The sequence below is a fragment of the Hypanus sabinus genome, chromosome 8 (genome assembly GCF_030144855.1).
Source record: "Hypanus sabinus isolate sHypSab1 chromosome 8, sHypSab1.hap1, whole genome shotgun sequence".
NCBI classification, from domain to species: domain Eukaryota; kingdom Metazoa; phylum Chordata; class Chondrichthyes; order Myliobatiformes; family Dasyatidae; genus Hypanus; species Hypanus sabinus.
The window spans coordinates 167,119,845-167,143,441 of NC_082713.1; the positions used below are offsets into that span (position 1 = coordinate 167,119,845).

General features: G+C 44.7%; 1 protein-coding gene across 1 annotated transcript in view; it reads right to left on the bottom strand.

Moving 5' to 3' along the window:
• The window catches only part of cpsf6 (cleavage and polyadenylation specific factor 6), a 43,458-nt gene extending 37,863 nt beyond the window's left edge, over window positions 1-5,595 (bottom strand). Inside the window, exon 1 of the mRNA XM_059978465.1 lies at window positions 5,442-5,595. Coding sequence (XP_059834448.1) covers window positions 5,442-5,501 — 60 coding nt within the window. The 5' untranslated portion in view covers window positions 5,502-5,595. The remainder of the gene's footprint in view (window positions 1-5,441) is intronic.
• Between the last annotated feature and the right edge of the window lie 18,002 nt (window positions 5,596-23,597).

Below are 23,597 nucleotides of genomic sequence, written 5' to 3' on the forward strand. Positions count from 1 at the left end.
ACCCCTCCAAGCCTGCGCACGAAGGCCCCCCCCCCCCCCCCGGAAAAGCTCCACCTGGCGAAGGAGTTCAAGAGGATGGAGGAATTGGGGATCGTACGGAGGTCCGACAGCCCATGGGCCTCCCCCCTGCACATGGTGCCCAAAGCAGCCGGGGATTGGAGACCTTGCAGCGACTACCGCAGACTGAACGAGGCTACAACTCCAGACCGCTACCCTGTGCCGCAAATACAGGACTTTGCAGCAAACCTGCACGGGGCAAGAATCTTTTCCAAAGTAGACTTGGTCCGGGGATACCATCAAATCCCGGTGCGCCCTGAAGACATCCCCAAAACAGCACTCATCACCCTATTCGGCCTGTTCTGAGTTCCTCCGAATGCCATTCGGCCTGAGAATGCTGCACAGACGTTCTAGCGGCTAATGGATGAGGTGGGACACGACCTGGACTTTGCATTCATCTATTTGGACAACATCCTTATAGCCAGCAGTAGTTGTCAGGAGCATCTGTCCCACCTCCGCCAGCTCTACTCCCGCCTGAGTGATTTCGGCCTCACTATCAACCTGGCCAAATGCCAGTTCGGCCTCGATACCATCGACTTCCTGGGCCACAGAATTACCAAAGACGGGGCAACACTTCTGCCTGCTAAGGTAGATGCGATCTGCCACTTTGCCCAGCCCAACACAGTCAAAGGCCTGCAGGAGTTCGTTGGTATGGTGAACTTCTACCACCGTATCCTCCCCTCAGCAGCACGTATCATGCGCCCTTTGTACACCCTGATGTCGGGCAAAGGCAAGGACATTTCTTGGGAGGAGGAGGCTGCGGCCACTTTCGTTAAAGCCAAGGAAGCCTTGGCAGATACCGCGATGCTGGTGCACCCCAGAATGGACGTTCCGACTGCCCTCACAGTGGACGCATCCGACACAGCAGTCGATGGGGTGCTGGAGCAACTCATCGAGGGGAGCTGGCAACCACTGGCGTTCTTCAGCAAGCACCTATGACCACCCGAACTCAAGTACAGTGCCTTCGACCGGGAGCTGTTGACACTGAATCTGGCAATCCGGCATTTCAGGTACTTCGCAGAAGGCAGGCCGTTCACCGCATTCAAAGACCACAAACCATTGACATTCGCGTTCACGAAGGTGTCCGATCCCTGGACGGCTCGCCAGCAGCCACATCTGTTCTACATCTCCAAGTACACAATGGTCATCCAGCATATCTCGGTAAAAGACAACGTCGTGGTGGATGCACATTCCAGGCCCTGTCCCTGGGGGTGGACTGTGCAGCAGGCAGACGACGAGATGCCCAGCTACAGGACCTCAGTCTTGGGTTTGCAGCTGCAAGACTTTCTCGTAGGCCCAGGTGAGAGGACCCTCCTGTGCAACGTGGCTACTGGACAACCTCGCCCCATCGTCCCGGCAGCCTGGAGGCGGCGAGTTTTCGACTCCATACACAGTAATGGCGCACCCATCTATCAGGACAACCATCCGGCTGGTCTCCAGCAAGTTCGCGTGGCGTGGCGTGGCAAGCAGGTCAGTGAATAGGACAGAACGTGCACGCAGTGCCAAACAGCCAAGGTGCAGCGGCACACTAAAGCCCCGCCGCAGCAATTCGAACCCACCGGAAGTTCGACCACATTCATGTGGATATCGTGGGCCCCCACTAGAGACCCGAGAAGCACGGTACCTCCTACCTATGGTAGACCAGTTCATGAGGTGGCCAGAGTCGGTCCTGCTCACCGACACATCTACTGATTCCTGCGCCCAAGCATTGGTTGCAACCTGGGTAGCACGCTTCCAGGTACCGGCCCACATTACCTCCGACAGAGGTGCCCAGTTCACCACCAGCCTGTGGTCGGCTGTGGCCAGCCTGTTGGGTACGCAGTTACACTACACAACTGTCTACCACCCACAGTCGAATAGCACTCACATCTAGTGACAAAATGCTTTGAGAGGTTGATCATGTCTAGACTAAACTCTTCCCTCAGCAAGGACCTGGACCCACTGCAATTTGCCTATCACCACAATTGGTAAACGGCAGAAGCAATCTCAGTGGCTCTTCCCACAGCCTTAGACCATCTGGACAATACAACAACATGTCCGGATGCTGTTCATCAACTATATCTCAGCATTTTAAACACCATCATTCTCACAGTCCTGACTGAGAAGTTACGGAACCTGGGCCTCTGTACCTCCCTCTGCAATTGGATTCTCAACTTCCTAACCAGAAGACCATAATCTGTGCGGATTGGGGATAATATCTCCTCCTTGCTAATGATCAAACTGGCGCACTTCAGGGGTGTGTGCTTAGCCCACTGCTCGACTCTCTCTATACCCATGACTGTGTGGCTAGGCATAACTCAAACACCATCTATAAATTTGCTGATGATACAATCATGTTGGTAGAATCGCAGATAAGAGATGAGAGGGCATACAGGAGCAAGATATGCCAACTAGTGGAGTGGTATTGCAGCCACAACCTTGCACCCATTGCCAGTAAGATGCAAGAGCTGACTGTGGACTTTATGAAGGGCAAGATGAAAGAACACATACCAATCCTTACAGGGATCAGAAGAAGACAGAGTGAACACCTTCAAGTTCCGAGGTGTCAAGATCTCTGAGGACCTAACCTGGCCCCAACATACCAATGCAATTATAAAAGAGGCAAAACAGCAACTATACTTCATTAGGAGATTGAAGAGATTTGATATGTCAACAAAAACAAAGACTTCTATAGATGTATCGTGAAGAGCATTCTGACAGGCTGTCACTGTCTAGTATGGAGAAAGGCTTCTGCACAGGACGGAAGGAAGCTGCAGAATGTTGTAAATTTAATTGGCTCCATCTTGGGTACCTACTTACAAAGTACCCAAGACATCTTCAAGGAGCAGTGTCTCAAAGTCTGCATCCATTTTTAAGGACCTCCAGCCCTTAAAAGGGCATGCCCTTTTCTCACTGTTACCATTAGAAAGGAGGTACAGAAGCCTGAAGGTATACACTCAGCGATTCAGGGATAGCTTCTTCCCCTCTGCATTCCGATTCCTAAATGGACATTGAACCCGTGGACACTACCTCACTTTTTTTATTATCTGTTTTTTGCACAATTCTTAATCTATTCAACATAGGTATACTGTAATTGATTTACTTATTTTATTTCTTCTTCTTCTTCTTCTTCTATATTATGCATTGCATTGAACTGCTGCTAAATTAACAAATTTCACTACATGCCAGTGACAATAAACCTTAATTCCACCACCCAGTCAGTATAAGATTAATTTCCCTCTGAACCAAGTTATTTATCCACTTTCAAAGAGGCAAAACCTTTTTATACTTCATCTGTTGCTAATTTTAAGTCATTAGTATTTTGCACTCTCCCCTTTTAGGTCGCCATATTATATACATTAAGAACCACACAGACGCTCCTGCTCCACACATATTACCATACTAGTATCTAATGCCTTAATCTTTTCTTAGGGCTTTGTTTTGTTATATCCTTAAACATATTTCAACTGTCTTTAATTTTCCCTGCCACAACTTTTTCATGACCTCTTCCTTCCCTCTCTATTTTGTATACTCTAAACAAGCTTCACTTTCCTGCTGTATTTTAACTCTACACTTTGTTGAACTTTGTTCTTGGTAAATTACAAAAGGTGATTACACTTATTCAGAAAGCTTTAACAAATTCCCACCTGAAACAAGTTAATATCCCAAGCAATATAAAGTCTTTTATCAATTTGTCTCAATGCCAGGAGATTAGGGCAAAGTTTAGATAGGTAATTCTTTTATCTCTTCTCACCTCCTCCTATGGTCCACTAACCTACCAGATACCTTCAATTCTTTACCTTTCCCACCAACCTGGTTTCAACTTCGAGTTAGCCTTCTCCCCCCCCCCCCAAGCTTTTTTAAATTCTAGTGCCAGCGTCTTCCCCTGTCCTGAAATGTCAACTGTTTATTCCTTTCCATAGATGCTGCCTGACCTGCTGAGTGTCTCCAGCATTTTCTGTTACTTTAGATTTCCAGCATCTGCAGACTTTCTCGTTTATGATTTGTTAAATTAATGTATTTTCCTGAAGCTCACCACCACAAAGGATTATTTACATTTGGAAAAAAGTGTTTTAAAAATTGCACTTACAAATAGCACACAGTATGACTTCAAATGTAGAACTTCTCTCTTGAAAAGCAGCAGAAAGCTTACAAAATGCATTGTGTGAATGTCAGGAATTTCCTGTTCTCAATTAGAATTTGAAATGCTTATTATTTTAATTCATACCACCTTTTAACAATATCCAATTTTAGTATAATCAAAACAATCAAAATAACCAAATTTGATTGCTATTTTTTAATTTTTATAAGAAATTAACCTTCAAAAACCTAAACTAAAAAAGGGGGGTAGGGTAATTCTGCAAGTTTCCTTTTAATATATAGACTTTATAAGCAAAACTACATTTCTACAACAAAGTGAACACTGAAGGATTAATATTAGTCATTACTTGTGACAATGCACTAAAAAAAACGGTATGATCTAGGGTCACCCAAAAATAGTTATGCAATAAATAGCCTTCACAAAATGAGAGACATTTCTCCCCCCAGGCGGACACGAAAACAAACGAGTCCAGCTACTGGTCACGTTACCAAAGCATGCGGCGGCGGAGTGGAGGGAGGGACCGATTTGCAAAGGCGAGCAGAGTTATACAAGATTGTTATGTTTGTCAAACAAATATTGAATCCCCTCTATCTAGTTTCCCAGACTGAGCAATGTAACCCTGAATTAAACTGATTTACGACATCAAGTTAGCCTAAAATATCAAAACGCATTATACAGAGAAGAAATTGATCTTGCTATTCTATTCATTCTGCTTCAAAACAAAAACCGAATTTTTCATGGTTTGAATGTTTCCCTCACTTAAGGCAGAGGTGTTAACCGAGTATTCTGTTTAGCTGAAGGTACGCAATCACTCAGCCCGCCTCCCGCTCTCCGCCGCCATGTTCTCATGTTTTGTTCTCTCAAAGATGCGTGTCGGGAACGAGGGACCCGCACATCAAGCGAGTCCGTGCAAGAAAATAAAAGCCGCAGTCATTAAAACATTCAATCAGCCGTCTTGCGAAGACAAGTTACCCCGAAATTCCGAGCACACTCCCCCCCCCCCCCCGGCTCCATATTGCTGGGCGGGAAGCCAGCGGCCTACGATATCCTCCGTGGAGAATTCACTCAGGCCAAATCGGGGCTACGATTCATTCATTAACCGAAGGGCGGCATAAGACGGTGGCAGTGCCGCTGTATGCGTGCACGACGTCGGGACGGCTCTTCACCGACAACCCAGGCCCATCTCGGCGACCCAGTGACGATTTTAACCCCCACGACCTAGTGACAGTCTGAGAGTAGAGGGCTTCAAGAATGCTACATCTCCTGCTGCTTCAGAACCCGACAACAGCGGGCCGACCATTACCTGATTAAACTCCTCGCCGACATCCGCGTAGATGTCGATGTGATCCACACCGTCGGCCATTTCACCGCGTCTCTGCGCTCGAGCGGCCGTTTGAAGGGTCGCTGCATCACTTCCGGAAACAGCGCCGCCAGCCTCCCCGCGGTCATGGTCGGAACTGCAGCGTCCGCTGGCGCCACCGGCCCCCAACCATCCTCCAACAAAAAGCAGCAGTAAGTCTGTTAATTAATTCTCAGTTATGTTGACACAGGAGAATGCAGAAACTGTGATCTGGAACAACTCCAGCGTCTCGCTTCTTGGTCAATTATGTTGGTATATTACTCCAAATAAAGCATCAAACAAGATGCTGGAGCAATACACGATTGAGCTGTCAGGTCTGGAGGGAAACGGACAGTCGACATTTCAGGTCGAGAACTTGAATAGGACTGACAGCAATCCCAGAGCGTCGAGTGGCATCTGTAGGACAAGGTAGAACCATAGAACAGTCAGCCCACAATGTTGTGTTGAGCCAGCTAAAAAGTAAATCAAAAATCCCCTATAAATTAATCCCTCCTACCTGAATAATGTCCAGATGCCTCCATCCTCCTCACGTTAATGTGCCTATTTACACATATCTTAAAAGCCTCAAATATATTTGCTTCTACCATCATGCCAGGCAGCATATTCCAGCCATCCACCACTCACTGAGTAAAAGAACTTCACCCTCACATCTCCTTTGAACCTACCCCCCCTCCACCCCAGCTTCAAAGAGGGCCCTCTGGTTTTAGACATTTTAAGCCTGAGAAACAGATACTCTCTGTCCTCTCTATCAATGAATCTGTATCAGATCTCCCTTCAGACTTTACTGCTCCAAAGAAAACAACCCAAGTTTGTCTTGCCTCTCATGATAGCACATGACCTCTAAGCCAGGCAGTGTCCTGGCAAAACTCTTCTGCACCCTCTTCTGCACCCTCTTCAAAGCCTTAACATCCCTCCTCTAGTGAGGTGATCAGAACTTCCAGATGTGGCCTAACCAGAGCTTTATAAAGGTGCAACATAACTTCTTGACTTTTTAATGCCTTGACTAATAAAAGCAAACAATCCATAAGCCTTCTTAACTACGCTATTGACCTGTGTAACCACTTTAATGGAGTGTTGTGAACCAGTTATGAACATGGACCCTAAGTCAAGTTTATTGTTACTTAACTGTATACGTATATAAAACATATATAATCATACAATATTTAAATAAATGAAATAACTTTCCTTCGAACCAGGGTGTAAAGCACAGTAGTACACATAACAAGCGATAACTTATGAAGGTACAGATAAAATCTACCGATGAATCATACATAAGTAACAAATTAAAGGGCATTCATTTTAAATATTGGAAGACATGGAACAGATTAACCAGTGGCACTTCAAATACAATGTGGCCGGGTGGTTCAGAAGCTTAATGGCGTGGGGGAAGAAACTGTTTCTCATCCTGACCATTCTTACATCATAGTCTCCCTCCTGATGGTAGAAAGTCAAAGAGGACGCTGGATAGATGGGTGGGATCCTTAATGATACTAAGGGCCCTGCATATGCAGCGCTCCTGGTAAATGTCCCAGATGGATGGTAGGGAGACCCTATGATCCTCTCAGTTGTTCTCACAGTCCTTTGTAGGGACTTCTGGTCTGATGCTCAGCTGCTCACATGCCAGATGGACATGCAACTTGTCAGGACGCTCTCAATGGTGCTCCTGTAAAACAAGATCTCTCTGCCTAGCAGCACTGTTAAGAAAGAGGGAAGAATTGTCAATATTTTGAGTCTAAACTGTGTGAGGCACTCTGTGTGCTCTAACCTTGTTCATAAATCTCTATTGTTGGACCTTGTTGGAAGCCTTCTGAAAGTTCAAATACACTGTGCCCACTTGTTCCCCATGAGACATTCTTTTAATTTATCCTCAAGATCTGGGCAAGGTTAGTATTTAAAGTTCATCTATAACGGCTCTTGAGATTGTGATGGTCGTTGTCTGTCTTGAACCACTGCAGTCCTTCTGGTGAAGTTCTTCCCAATATCCTTCCTCGCCTCATTTGGAATTTGGACCCAATGACACGAAGGGCAGGGGACCTTCAAGTGATGGTCTTTCTGTGCACCTTGTGCTCTTTTCTGTTATGAAGTAAAAGTTACAAAGTTCAAAGTCAAATTTGTTAACAAAGAACAAGTATGTCACCATTTTCCTCCCCTGCTATTTATTTTCTTGTGGGCTTTCATAATGAATACAAAGAAACACAATAGGATTAATGAAGAACTGCACACAAACAAAAGAGAAATAGCCAATATAAAGAAGACAACAAATTGTGCAAGCATATACTCAAATAAATAGTTTAGTTAAACAGGATTTCCCTTTCCTATTGACATGCTGATTTTGCTCAAGCCTATTACTCTGTTCCTGATAGTCTGATGTTATATCCTTTATTAAAGGTTCTGACAAAATGAGGAGATGTTGTTGATAGTGAAGGAGGTTTTGTAGATTTCAAGAGTATTACAAAAGTGGACTGAGGAGGGGCAAATGGATTTCATTACGGATAAGTGTGAGGTGCCATTGTGGAAAGGCAAAGCAGTGTAGGACTTGTATTATGGATGGATGAACACTAGGAGGGGTAATGGAACTGAGGACCTAGTCGTACAAGTGCAGATTTTGTTTAAAGCAGTAACATGCAGACAGGGAGATGTTTCGTATGCTGGCCTTCCTCAATCCGGGCATTGAATATAGCTGTTGGGACATTATGTTACAGTTATGTCAAGTATCTCTGCTCCATTTGCCAAAAGAGGGACATTGCAATTCCAATTCTCATTCCTGTTCTGACATGTCTCTCCTTGGCCTCCTATTGTGCCAAGATGAGGCTACCCTCAGGGTGGAGGAGCAACACCTTATTTTCCCTCTGGGTAGCCTCCATCCTGATGGCATGAACATCAATTTCTCCTTCAGGTAAGAAAAATCCCTCCCCCCCCCCCTTCTTCTATTTTCCACTCTGGCCTCTTCTCATCTGCCTATCACTTCCTCCAGGGTCACCTCCTCCTTCCCTTTCTCCTGTGGTCCACTCTCCTCTCCTATCAGATTCCTTCTTCTCCAGCCCTTGACCTCTCCCACCCACCTGGCTTCACCTATCACCTTCCAGCTATCCTCCTTCCCCTCCCCCCATTCAGGCATCTTCTCCCTTCCTTATCAGTCCTGAAGAAGAGTCTCGGCCCAAAACATTGGCAGTTTATTCATTTCCATAGATGCGGCCTGACCTGCTGAGTTCTTCCAGTATTTGTGTGTCACTTGGATTTCCAGCATTTGCAGAATTTCTCATGTTTATGTTACACTCGTGTCAGTCATTGGTGAAGTTATTCTTAGAGTACTGTGTATAGTTTTGATCCCCCTGTTATGGGAAAGATGTGGTAAAACTGGAAAGAGGCAGAAAATATATACAAGGATATTGCCAGCACCAGGGGGTCTGATATGTAGGGAAGGTTAGCCAGGGTAGGTCGTTATTCCTGGAATGTAAGGGAGTGAGGAATGTCCTTATAGAGGTTTATAAATTAATGTGGGGTATAGATAAGGTATAGGTGGCAGGGTGGAGATATGTCTGTACCAAAGGAGGTATAAGGCACTCTTTCCCTCCACTAGTCTGCAGGTCACCATTCGACAAGGCGTAGCACCTGCTTAGCCCCCCCCCCCTTCCCCCATCAGGATCACGTGAAGCCATGGAGCAGGTGGTGGATGGCCATATGAGCAGCATACCACAAGTCCTGGTTATACGACCACTGATGACAAGTCCTGGTTATACGACCACTGATGCCAGGCAGACAATCTCTGAAAGATATTGATAATGGCTGGAGGTCACCCATTTTGTAAAGGCACTCGCCAGAAGAAGGCAATGGCAAACCGCTTCTGTAGAAAAATTTGCCAAGAACAATCGTGGTCATAGGTAGACCATGGTCGATCGTGTCATACAACATGGCACATAATAATAATGATGATGATGATGATAGACTAGGTGGATGGTAGCAGTCTTTTCCCGAGAGAGGGGGAGTCCAGAACTAAGGGCCATGTGTTTAGAGTGAGAGGAGATAGGTTTCAAATGGTGACTTTTTCATGCGGTGAGTGACAGCAGAGGTGGGGGGGGGGGGGGAGTGAATACATATATGGAACAAATGGCCAGAGAAAGTGTTGAGGCAGGTACAGTGGTGTCATTGAAGAAGCACTTGGATAGCCACATGCAGGAGGTGTGGCTTAGATGGATATGTCTGAACACAGAAACATAGGTACCATCATTGACAGGGACTCCTTGGACTAAAGCTTGTATCCTGCGGTATTGTTCTTCAGTTGACTTTTTCATATTGTTCGAGGCTGTGAACTCACTTTTGGAGATTCTATGATGTGATATTTAATGTTTTGTGTGTTTACCCTCCTCTCCTATCAGATTCCTCCTTCGCTAGCCTCTGACCTTTCCCAGCCACCTAGCTTCACCTTTCACTTTCCAGCTAGCCCTCTTCCCCTCCCCCACCTTTTTATTCTCGCGTTTTCCCCTGTCTTCACAGCAACGTTCCCCCTGAGGTGTGCGCCTGTACGCATTCACACGTCTTTTGCTGCTAGTGCACAAAGGATTTAAATTGTGCACAAAAGGTTGTCATCCTCTACCTCATTGGCATGTTAAGTGTAGTTCATGATCGTACACAATCACATTTGCTTTTCCAGTTTGTGATGCGGACAGTGTTGACCACGTGGAGTTAGCTATGATTTGTCTGCAGCTTTTAGAACTGGCTTATTTATATTGTTTTTATTGAAGAAATTATTCGTTGCGCACATGTTGTTGTCACTGGGCAAAAAATTGCACTGCACAAGATTTTTGCATACAGTAGTCATTACAAATTAGAGGGAACATTGCTTCTCAGTCCGGAGGAAGTGTCTCAGCCCAAAACATCAACTGTTCATTTATTTCCATAGATGCTGCTTGACCTGCTGAGTTCCTCCAGCATTATGTGTCTGTTGTTTCTGGATTTTCAGCATCTGCAACTTATTGTGTTTGTGTGTTATTTGTTCGCTTTTTACTGTTTGCGGGATTTGTTGTTTTTGTCCTGTAAGGAGGTTTTCCTTAAATGGATTCTATAGTGTTTTTTTTAGTGGCGGCCTGCAAGAAGGTGAGGTTGTATACTGTTTATGTTCTTAGATAATAAATGTACTTTGAAATTTGATTTTGAAATTACTGATATCAGACTAACAAGTTGAATGTTTGCTCCCTCCATCCCATTGTTGTTGCCTGACCTGCTGAGTTCCTTCAGCATTTTGTGAGCGTTACTTAAGATTTCCAGCATCTGGAGAATCTTTTGTGTCTGTTATCTCACTTCAGTCTGATTGCTCCCTGTTTTTCTCTCTTCCTCCATATATAGTGAAGTCATATTTGCTGCCATTAGAGACACAAGATCTTCCCTTTACCTCCACCTGTGTTCAAAGTTTAAAGTATATTTATTATCAAAGTATGTATACATTATACAACCTTGAGATTCATTTCCTTACAGGCAGCCACAAAACAAAGAAACCCAAAAGAACTCATAAAAAATAGACTGTCAAACACTCAATGTGCAGAGGAAAATAAAACTAATTGTGCAAACAATAAAAGTAAGCAAATAGCATTTAGAATGAATGTGAGTCCACAGACACAAATCCCTGAGCTACTGGAGCAGGCCACAGCCTCAGATTCAGTTCAGTGCAGAGTCAAGTCAAAGTCGCAGAACAGCAGGCAGAACTGTCGCCTTTAGTTTCGACACCCTGCCTTTTCAATCCACCTGTCCCAGTGTCTAAATCATTCAAAGATTGGGTCATTCCTCGCCCAGACCCTGTTGCTGTGATACACTCTGGGCCTGGACCCCACCATCACATTTCGGCCCGTACTTGACTGTTCCAAATATGCTGCTTGATTCTTCCAGCAGATGATTTTTCTTGCCTCATATTTGCTGCTGTCTACTCTGCAGTAAATGTTCTTGAACCTATATGACTTTAGGTGATGGTAACCAGTGCAACCACCATCTTCATTGGTAAGACATATCAAAATTCTGAGATACAGATCATTAGCTCTGTAGAATTTATAGGTTTTCCAACTCATTAACTTCCCTAGCAGTATAAATCATACTGGTATTCTTAATTTGTTATGGACTCTTTGTTCTTCTGTATTTCAGGGAATTTATCTTTTTCTCTGTGAAGGTAAGCACAAAGCAAGTGCACCTTCTCCCTCATCACCATACAGGGCCCTAAACAGCCCTTCCAAGTGAGGCGGTGCTTCACCTCTGAGTCTGTCGGATCATCTGCTATATATCCAGTGCTCCCAGTACAGCCTCCTCAGCATCCGTGAGACCTGATGAAAATTGGTGTGGGGGAATTCATTGAGTACCTTTGCTCTGTCCGCCACAACAGCCAGTATCTCTGGGTGGCCACCCAGTTCAGTTTAACTTCCCATTCCTTTCTGACATGTCTGTCCATGACCTCCTCTACTGCCATGATGAGGCCATACTCAGGGTGGAGGTACCACACTTCATATTCTATCTGGGTAGCTTCCAACTTCATGCCATGAATATCGACTTCTCTAACTTCCTCTGTTTCTCCCCCTCCCTGTCCCCTCTCTTCTCTTTATCCTTTACCCACTCTGGTTAGTCTCTCACCTTTCCCGCCTTCATAATATGTCCTTTGCCTCCCTTCTGACTCCCTTTCTCTCATGGTCTACTGTTCTCTCCTATTAGATTCCTTCATCTTCAGCCTCTTACCTTTAGCAACTTCATCTTCCAGCTCCTCACATCATTCCCCATTCCTCCACCCACCCACCTTCCCCTCACCTGGTCTCACCCATCACTTGCTGACTTATATTCCTCCTTCTCCCCCCTTTACTTATTCTGGCTTCTGCCCCCTTCCTTTCCCGTTCTGATGAATCAGATTCAGGTTTATTATCACTGGCATGTGTAGTGAAATTGGTTAACTTAGCAGCAGCAGTACAATACAATACATGACAATAAAGAAAGAAAAAATAATTAAGTAAATCAAGTACAGTGAGTATATGCATATATATTAAATAATTAGATTAAAAATAGTGCAAAAACAGAAAGAATCCATATATAAAAAAGTGAGGTAGTGTTCATGAGTTCAATGTCCATTTGGGAATCTGATGGCAGAGGGGAAGAAGCTGAGAGAGTGCCTTCAGGCTTCTGTACCTTGTACTTGACAGTAACAATTAGAAAAGGGCATGTCTTGGCTGATGGGGGTCCTCAAAGATGTCTTGGATACTTAGGACGTCAGTACCTAAGATGGAGCTGACTAATTTTACAACTTTCTGTAGCTTCTTTCAGTCTTGTGTGTAGCTCCACCCCTTCCCCCCCATACCAGACAGTGATGCAGTCTGTCAGAATGCTCCCCGAGGTACATCTATAGAGGTTTTCAAGAGCTTTAGGTGACAAACCAACTCTCTTCAAACTCTGAATGAAGTATAGCTGTTGGGACCTGGTTAGGTCCTCAGAGATCTTGACACCCAGGAACTTGAAAATGCTCATTCTCTCCCCTTCTAATTCCTCTATGAACATAAGTTCATGTTCCTTTGTCTAGCCCTTCCTGGTCCACAATCAGTTCTTTCGTCTTACTGACATTGAATGCATGGTAGTTGCTGCGACACCACTCAACTAGCTGTTATATCTCACTCCTGTATGCCCTCTCATCTCCATTTGAGATTCTACTGACAATGGTTGTATCATCAGGAAATTTATAGATGGCATTTGAGCTATGTCTAGCGACACAGTCATGGGTTGTGGCTGTGTTGATCTTCAGCAAGGAGGAGATATTATCACCAATCCACACAGATTGTGGTCTTCTGGGGGATTAGGAAGTCGAGGATCCAATTGCAGAGGGAGGGACAGAGACCTAGGTTCTATCGCTTATTGATCAGGACTGTGGGAAAGATGGATTGAATGCTGAGCTATAGTCAATGAACAGCATCCTGATATAGGTGTTTGTATTTCCAGGTGATCTAAGACCATATAAAGAACCATTGAGATTGCATCTCCCATAGACCTATTGTGGCGATAGGCAAATTGCAGTGGGTCCAGGTCCTTGCTGAAGCAGGAGTTGATTCCAGCCATGACCAAACTCTCCAAGCATTTTATCACCATAGATGTGAGTGCTACTGGATGATAGTCATTAAGGTAGTTCACACCTCTCTTCTTAGGCACTGGTATAATTGTTGCCTCTTTGAAGTAGGTGGGAACTTATGACAATAGCAGTGAGAAGTAGGAACATAGAAAACCTACAGCGCATTACAGGCCCTTCAGCCCACTATGAAATGCTGACCATGTAACCTACCCTAGAAGCTGCCTAGAATTTTCCTAATGCATCGCCCTCTATTTTTCTAACTTCTATGTATCTATCTAAGAGTCTCGTAAAAGACCCTATTGCCTCCACCATCGTTGCTGGCAGTGCATTCCACACACCCACCGCTCTGTGTGAAAAACTTACTTCTGACAAACTGCTTGTAGCTACTTCCAAGCACCTTAAAACTATGCCCCCTTGTGTTGGCCATTTCAGTCCTGGGAAAAAGCCTCTGGCTATCCACGCAATCAATGCCTCTCACCATCTTATACACCTCTATCGGGTCACCTCTCATCCTCTGAATAGCTAACTGAACCTATTCTCATAAGGCATGGTCTCCAATCCAGGTAACATCCTTATAAATCTCCTCTGCACTCTCTCTATTGCATCCACATCCTTCCTGTAGTGATGTGACCAGAACTGATCACAGTAATCCAAGTGGGATCTGACTAAGGTCTTCTATAGCTGTAACATTACCTCAGGGCTCTTGAACTCAATCCCATGGTTGATGAAGGCCAACACACCATATGCCTTCTTAACAACACTGCCAACCTGCGCAGCAGCTTTGAGTATCCTATCTTGCTGATCCTCCACACTGCCAAAAATATTATCATTAATACGACATTCTGTCTTCAAATTTGACCTACCAAAATGAACCACTTCACACTTACCTGGGTTGAAGTCCATCTGCAACTTCTCAGCCCAGTTCTGCATCCTATCGATGTCCCACTGTAACCTCTGACAACCCTCCAGACTATCCACAACACCTCCAACCTTTGTGTCATGAGCAGACTTACTAACCCACCTTTCTACTTCCTCATCCAGGTCATTATAAAAATCACAAAGAGGAGGGATCCTAGAACAGATCTCTGTTGAACACAAACAAAAGAAAATCTGCAGATGCTGGAAATCCAAGCAACAAACACAAAATGCTGGAGGAACTCAACAGGCCAGGCAGCATCTACGGAAAAAAGTACAGTCGACATTTCAGGCCAAAATCCTTCAGCAGGACTGGAGAAAAAACGCTGAGGAGTAGATTTGAAAGGTAGGGGGAGGGGAGAGAGAAACACCAGGTGATGGGAGATAGGTGAAACTTGAAGGGGGAGGGATGAAGCAAATAGCAAGGCAGTGGGGGAAATACTTTCTACTTTCTCCAGGGATCGCTCCCTATGGAAATCCCTTGTCCATTCTTCCCTCCCCACTGAATTCCCTCCTGGCACTTCTTGCAAGCGGAACAAGTGCTTCACCCCCTCTACACCTCCTCCCTCATTACCATTCAGTGCCCCAAACCATCCTTCCAGGTGAGGCAACACTTCACCTATGAGTCTGTTGGGGTCATATACTGTGCTTGGTGCTCCCGGTGTGGCCTCCTGTATATCGGTGAGACACGATGTAGATTGGGAGACCGCTTCACCGAGCATCTACGCTCTATCTGCCAGAACAGGCAGGATCTCCCAGTGTGCACCCATTTTCATTCCACTTCCCATCCCCATTCCAATATGTCCACCCATGGCCTCCTCCACTATCAGGATAAGGCCATACTTTGGTTGGAAGAACACCTTATATTCCGTTTCGGTACCGTCCAACCTGAAGGCATGAACGTCAATTTCTCAAACTTCCAGTAATGCCTTCACCATTTCCCATCCCCTTGTCATTCTCTCATGTTATCTCCTTGCCTGCCCATCACCTCCCCCTGGTGCTTCTCCCCCACTTTCTTCCATGGCCTTCTGTCTCTTTCGCCAATCAACTTCCTAGCTCTTTGCTTCATCCCTCCTCCTCCAAGTTTCACCTATCGCCTGGTGTTTTCCTCAGCTTTTTTCCCTTACTCCTGCCAAAGAGTTTTGGCCCAAAATTCAACTGTACTGCAAACCCTGCCATAGTTGCCATGCCTTCGATATCACCTCCAATCTTGCTAGGAATTGTTTCTTCACTCTTAAAATAGCCCTCCGCAAGTCATACCTGGTTTTCTTGTACAGACTTGGATCACCAGACTTAAGTGCCATAGATCTAACCCTCAGCAGACCACGTACCTCCTGGTTCATCTAAGACCTTTGGTTTGGGAATGCACAGCAAGTTTTCGTATACACACACTTATCTACACAGGTTTTAAATAAGTCAGTAACAATTATGGCATACTCTTCCAGATTTGAATACAGAGGGTCTTGACCCAAAGCATTAACTGTTTCCCTCCATAGATGCTGCCTTAACTGCTGAGTTCTTCCAGCATTTTGAATGTATTTGTTCAATTCTTGTCCCATTTCCCGTTATAGATTCTCCCATCTCTGTCTCCAAGGGGCTTTCGCTCCTCTTCACCAACCTTTTTTTTCATGCATATCCAAGCATTTTCAGCCTGTTTTTATGATCCTAGTTAATTTTCTTTCACAGTTTAATGAATCTATTTTATCAATGTATTAGTTACCTTTTACTGAATTCTAAATCATTCCTAATTTTGCATTTTCTGGGAATTTTAAAAGTCTTTTCTTTAAATTAATAATTTCTTAAATGTCTCCAGCAATCCTTGATATAAATACTTTTTATGTTGTTTTTCTCCTCTTAAAGGAATATCCTGTAAACTAGCCCGACTTCAAGATGTAAGTGGATTCTGGTTAATTGGGCCACATCATGACCAGTACATTATGGCCCTATTAAGCATCTACCCCAATTAGCTGAAGTTTCATGGAAATAGATAAAACTGTATAAAAAAGACAAGCTACTTGCACGTGGCCTGTCAGTGGCGTCAAGAGAGCTTTACCAAGAGGGATTTCTCGCAGGTTGGCGGAGGTTATTTAAGCAGGGAGCTTTGAGAACGTTAGTCCATTGTACGTGGCCTATCAGTGGCTATAACCAGAGCACCAATCATGAGTTAAATAGCAGGAAGGTTCAGGCATAAAAGGAAGACACTGCCCTAGCGAAGCAGTCATCGATGGAGTGGTCCGAGGCAGTGGTAGGGCTTTGGCTCATTCGGGCTTCAGCGATAATGGGTTGAGGCAAGGTAAGTTACCTGTGAGGAATAGAAACAGGAAGTATGTCTGTGAGGCCGGTGCTCTGCACTGGGCGTCAGATGTAGGAAGTCCGGGAGACTCCCATCCTCCCGGACAGCCATATCTGCACCAGGTTTGCCGAGCTGCAGCTCGTTAGGGACCGGGTTAGGGCACTGGAGATGCATCTCGATGACCTTCGTCTGGTCAGAGAAATTGAGGTGATAGATAGGAGTTATAAGCAAGTAGTCACACCGAGGCCTCGGGAGACAGATAAGTGGGTAACAGTTAGGAGAGGGAAGGGCAAGAGTCAGATACTAGAGATTACCCCTGTGGCTGCCCCTCTTGACAATAAGTACCCCTGTTTGAGTACTGTTCAGGGGGAATAGTCTACCTGGTGGAAGCAACTGTGGCTGCGCCTCTGGCACAGAATCTGGCCCTGTGCCTCAGAAGGGTAGGGAAAGGAAGAGGATGGCAGCAGTAATAGGGCACTCTATAGTTAGGAGGTCAGACAGGCAATTTTGTGGACGCAGGAAAGAAACACGGATGGTAGTTTGCCTCCCAGGTGCCAGGGTTCAGGATGTTTCTGGTCACATTCACGATTCACGATATCCTCAAGTAGGAAGGTAAACAGCCGGAGGTCGTGGTATATATTGGTACTTAAGACATAGGTAGGAAAAGGGAGGAGGTCCTGAAAACAGACTACAGGGAGTTAGGAAGGAAGTTGAGAAGCAGGACCTCAATGGTAGTAATCTCGGGATTACCGCCTGTGCCATGCGACAGTGAGTATAGGAATAGAGGGAGGTAGAGGATAAGTGTGTGGCTGAAGGATTGGAGCAGGGGGCAGGGATTCAGATTTCTGGATCATTGGGACCTTTTCTGGGGCAGGTGTGACCTGTACAAAAAGGACAGATTGCGCTTGGATCTCAGGGGGACCAATATCCAGGCAGGGAGGTTTATTAAGGCTACTTGGGAGAGTTTAAATAAGAATTGCTGGGGTGTGGGAACCAAACTGAAGAGATGGAGGAAGGGGTGGTTGGCTCACAAATTGAGAAAGCTGGGAGACAATGCGAGATGGAGGATAGGCAGCTTCTAGAGAAGGGATACGCTCAGATTGATGGTTTGAGATGTTTCTATTTTAATGCAAGAAGCATCATGAACAAAGTGGATGAGCTTAGAGCATGGATCTGTACTTGGAGCTATGATGTTGTGGCGTTACAGAGACTTGGATGGCTCAGGGGCAGGAATGGTTACTTAGAGTGCCAGGCTTTAGGTGTTTCAGAAAGGACAGGGAGGGGGGCAAAAGAAGTGGGAGCATAGCACTGCTGATCAGAGATAGCGTGCCAGCTGCAGAAAAGGAGGAAGTCATGAAGGAATTGTCTACAGAGTCTTTGTGGGTGGAAGTTAGAAACAGGAAGGAGTCAATAACTCTACTGGGTGTTTTTATAGACCTTCCAATAGTAACAAGGACATTGAGGAGCGGATAGGGCAGGGGTCGGCAACCATTACCACTGAAAGAGCCAATATGGACCCATTTCCCACAGAAAAGAAAACACTGGGAGCCACAAAACCCGTTTGACATTTAAAATGAAATAACACTGCATACAACGTTTTTTTTTTGCCTTTATGCTATGTATAAACAAACTATAATGTGTTACATTTATGAAATTGATGAACTCCTGCAGAGAAAACAAAATTACATTTCTGCATGCAACAAAAACATTTTGAACTCCGAAAAAAAGACGTTGGGTTGAAGGTTACTCCATAGTTAGCCTACCTTCGATCGAAAAATTAAAAGAAATCGCGCACTGGCGGGTGTCAGGGATTGGCAGTGGTGATGTATATTAATAGCGATAAAAAACACGTTGTGGCGGTGTGCTACATGCAGCGCTAAGATAACGACACTGCAGTCAAAGATAACTTTATTCGAACTAAACAGCCTTGCTTTAAAGCCTCCCTCAACCCGCCCCCCCCCCCCCGTGGGCGCAGATACTCCAAAAGACACGTACTCACAAACCCCCGTAGGCTATCTCCCTTAGCCGGAACGGTGGCTAATTGTGAGCCGGTTTGGATGTGCCAGGAAATGGTGTCGCCACAACGTTTTATTTAGATTGTACAAGATCACCATAATCTTCAAATTTCGAATTACATTTCAAAAACTAACAAACCACGGAGAGCCGCATCACAGAGATGAAAGAGCCGCGGGTTACCGACCCCTGGGATAGGGAGACAGATTCTGGAAAGGTGTAATAATAACAGGGTTGTTGTGGGAGATTTTAATTACCCAAACATCAATTGGGATCTCCCTAGAACAAGGGGTTCAGATGGGTTGGAGTTTGTTAGGTGTGTTCAAGAAGGTTTCCTGATACAGTATGTAGATAAGCTAACAAGAGGAGAGGCTGTACTTGATCTTGTATTGATCCTGGTCAGGTACCAGGTCTCTTAGTGGAAGAGCATTTTGCAGATAGTGATTACAACTCTATCTCCTTTATCATAGCATTGGAGAGAGATAGGAACAGGCAAGTTAGAAAAGCATTTAATTGGAGTAAGGGGAAATATGAGGCTATCGGGCAGAAACTTGGATGCATGAATTGGGAACAGATGTTCTTAGGGAAATGTACAGAAGAAATGTGACAAGTGTCCAAGGGATACTTGCATGGCATTCTGTACAGGTACATTCCAATGAGAGAGGGAAAGGATTGTAGAGTACAGGAATCATGGTGTAGAAAGGCTGTTGAAAATCTCGTCAAGAAAAGAAGAAAAGCTTACAAAAGGTTCAAAAAACTAGGTAATGATAGAGATCTAGAAAATAATAAGGCTAGTAGGAAGGTACTCAATGAATACTTTGCTTCAGTATTCACTATGGAAAAGGATCTTGGTGGTTGTAGGGATGACTTACAGTGGACTGAAAAGCTTGAGCCTGCAGATATTAAGAAAGAGGATGTGCTGGAGTTTTTGGAAAGCATCAAGTTTGATAAGTCACTGGGACCAGAGGAGATGTACCCCAGGCTACTGTGGGAGGCGAGGGAGGAATTGCTGAGCCTCTGATAATGATCTTTGCATTACAATGAGGATGGGGGAGGTTCCAGAGGATTGGAGGGTTGCAGATGTCGTTCCCTTATTCAGGAAAGGGAGTAGAGATAGCCCAGGAAATTATAGACCAGCGATTCTTACTTCAGTGGTTGGTAAGTTGATGGTAAATATCCTGAGAGGCAGGATTTATGAACATTTGGAGAGGCATAATATGATTAGCAATATTTAGCATGGCTTTGTCAAAGGCAGGTTATGCCTTATGAACCTGATTGAATTTTTTGAGGATGTGACTAACGTTGATAAAGACAGAGCAGTAGATGTAGTGTATACGGATTTTTGCAAGGCATTTGATAAGGTACCCCATGCCAGGCTTATTGAAAAAATAAGGAGGCATGGGATCCAAGGGGCCTTACTTTCCGGATCCTGAACTTGCTTGCTCACAGAAGGCAAAGAGTGGTTGTAGACGGGTCATATTCTGCATGGAGGTCGGTGACCAGTGGAGTGCCTCAGGGATCTGTTCTGGGACCTCTTCTCTTTGTGATTTTCGTAAATGACCTGGATGAGGAAGGAGAGGGATGGGTTAGTAAATCTGCTGATGACACAAAGGTTGGGGGTGTTGTGGATAGTGTGGAGGGCTGTCAGAGGTTACAGTGGGACACCGACAGGATGCAAAACTGAGCTGAGAAATGGCGGATGGAGTTCAACCCAGGACCAAGTGGTCCCCCAATCTGCGTCAGATCTCGCCGATGTAGAGGAGGCTGGACCAGGAGCACCGGATGCAATAGACGACTCCAGCAGACTCACAGGTGATGTGTTGCCTCACCTGAAAGGACTGTCTGGGGCCCGGAATGGTGGTAAGGGGGGAGGTGTGGGGACTAGTGTAGCAAGTGCCAGGTGGGAGTTCTGTGGGGAGGGACGTGTGGACCAGGTAGTCGCGGAGGGAACGATCCCTGTGAAAAGCTGAAAGGGAGAGAAAGATGTGCTTGGTGGTGGGGTCCTGTTGAAGGTGGCGGAAGTTGTGAAGGATAATATGCTGAATCCGGAGGCTGGTGGGGTGGTAGGTGAGGACAAGGAGAACCCTGTCCCTGTTGTGGTGACGGGAGGATGGGAGTCAGTGGGTTTGTAGAAGATGTCAGCGGATCGTCTGCACCCATGCTGAACTTGTCAACTTCATCAACTTTGCCTCTAACTTTCACCCAGCCCTTAAATTCACTTGGTCCATCTCGGACACTTCTCTCCCCTTTCTTGATCTCTCGGTCTCCATCTCTGGAGACAGTCTTGTAAAGACACTGCCCAGGAGAAGGCAATGGCAAACCACTTCTGTAGAAAAATTTGCCAAGAACAATCATGGTCATGTAAAGACCATGATCGCAATGTCATATGACACAGCACATAATGAACAAACTACTTCAGAGATATTCCCTTTACCAAAGAGCAAGAGACTACATTTTTGAAAAAAACCAAGGCTCAAATTGGCATTTTTCTATGTCAAAGTGGATCAAATTATAAGTGTGTCTATTACTCATGAGGGAAGTCTACCTCCATACGTTAATTTTAAGATCATTTTTAGACATTTAGAGTCCAATAATTCATCAACCATGTTTTTGAGGCCAATCCATCCCTTAATTGCATTCCTGTCTTATTTTGCATGTGTCTTGAATGAGTCACATTTGTCTTTAATGAGCCCATTTGTCTTTGAGGTGTTTCCCCCAACAGCTGTAAACTGTTCTTCTATGCTTTCAATCTCTGCTTTCACATTACATCAATCATGTAATGTGAAAACTCTTTCTGCTATAAATCACATATCCTTGCAAGCTTCTCACACCAGCAATCCAGCAAAGCACTCTGGGATCACACAGGTTCCTTTTTATTACAGTACATTTTGCAAAAGTTATAAATTCATAAAGACTTCAGGGTTACAGAGAAAGTTAACCCGATAGTATTATTTTCTGTGGCTACCATGGAGAGGCGCTAATGATCTTAGCTTTCCAAGAATAAAAGGGGATACTAAATGAAAGGAAGACTTGTGCTTACTGATATAGTTCTTTAAAAATATTCACAATGCCCTGACATGTTTTGTAGTCAATTATGTGGTTTTTTTTTAAGATCTTATCAGTGTCTGTAATGCAGAAAGTGTGTCATTCAATTCTTGTCTAACATGGTCTTGTAAGCAGCATGTGATAATGATCAGAATGTATTTCAGAGAAGTTAATTGAAAGATACTGTAAATATTGGGCACAATGTATGATGGAATTCACCCTCTATTTTTTGAAATAGCGTTGGGCCATTCTTTAATCTGTTCAAAAGGTCAACAAAACCATATCCAACAGTGCACTGTTACATGTGAATTTGAATCAGAATTTGACAAGTTGCTGTTTTGAGCTGATGTATTTGGAATTGGATAATTAATTGTTAATTGATTTATTTTTGTCACATGTACAGAAGTACAGTGACAAACTTTGTTTTATATGCCATCCATACAGATCATTTCATCATATCAGTACATCAAAGTAGTACAAGGGAAAGACATAACAGGAAGTAGAATTAAGTGTTACAGATACAAAGTCCAGGGTTGATAGATAATAAGATGTAAGGCAATGTGAGGTCAAGAATCCATCTTATCAAATTATACTGGAACAATCAGTCACCCTCAGGGTGGAGGAGCAACACCTTATATTCCTCTAACCTGATGGCATGAATATTGATTTCTCTCCTCCCCTCTTCTTAAACCCCACTCTGGCCTTTCACTTCTTACCTGCCCATCACTTCCCCTGGGTCCCCTCCTCCTTCCCTTTTGCCTGTGGTCCACTCAACTATCTTATGAGGGCCAATGTGCCATAAGCTTTCTTTATGACCTTATCTACCTATGATGTCACTTTCAATGAATTATAGACCTATGTTCCCAGATCCTGTTGTTCTACTGCACACCTCAGTGCCCTACTGTTCACTGTGTAAGACTTACCCTGTATGGCCCTAGTGAAGTGCAAAACCTCACACTTGTCTGCATTAAATTCCATCTGCCATTTTCAGCCCATTTTTCCAGTTGATGCTGATCCCTCTGCAAGTCATGATTGCCTTCCTCACTGTCCGCTACACCACCAATCTTGATGTCATCCGCAAATATGGTGATCCAATTAACTATATCTTTGATACAAATAACAAGCAACAAAGGATCCAGCACCAATCTCTGCGGCACACCACTAGTTACAGGCCTACAGTCAGAGAAGCAACCCTCTATGACCACTCTGTCTTCTCCCACAAAGCCAATGTTTAATCCAATTTACTACCTCATCCTGAATGCTTAGGGCTGAACCTTCTTTACCAGCTTCCCATGCGGGACCTTATCAAATACCTTACTAAAATCCACACAGGCAATATCCAGTGCTTTGCCTTCAAAACCTCATCACTTCAAAACTTGCTATGCAAAACATCATCACTCGTCCGGTCCAGATTATTGGTAACTACGTGGTCCATCACCACTGGCTGTTCACCCTCCCACTTAAGAATGCTGAGGATTCAATCTGAGATGTCCCAGACCGTGGCATATGTGAAGTAACATACTAACCTGGAATTTCGTCCTTGCCCATAGAACCTCCTGTCCGTTCCCCTAACTAATGAATCCCCTATCATCACAGCATGCCTTTTCTCCCCACTTCCCTTCTGAGTCACAGAAACCTGATTTCCCTTGCTCGGTCAGCACCTCCCCCACCCCCTGCAATAGTATGCAAAGTTGTTGTTCTTAACCCCTTTCCCCTTCCTGACTGTCACCCAGTTTCCTGTGTCCTGCACAAA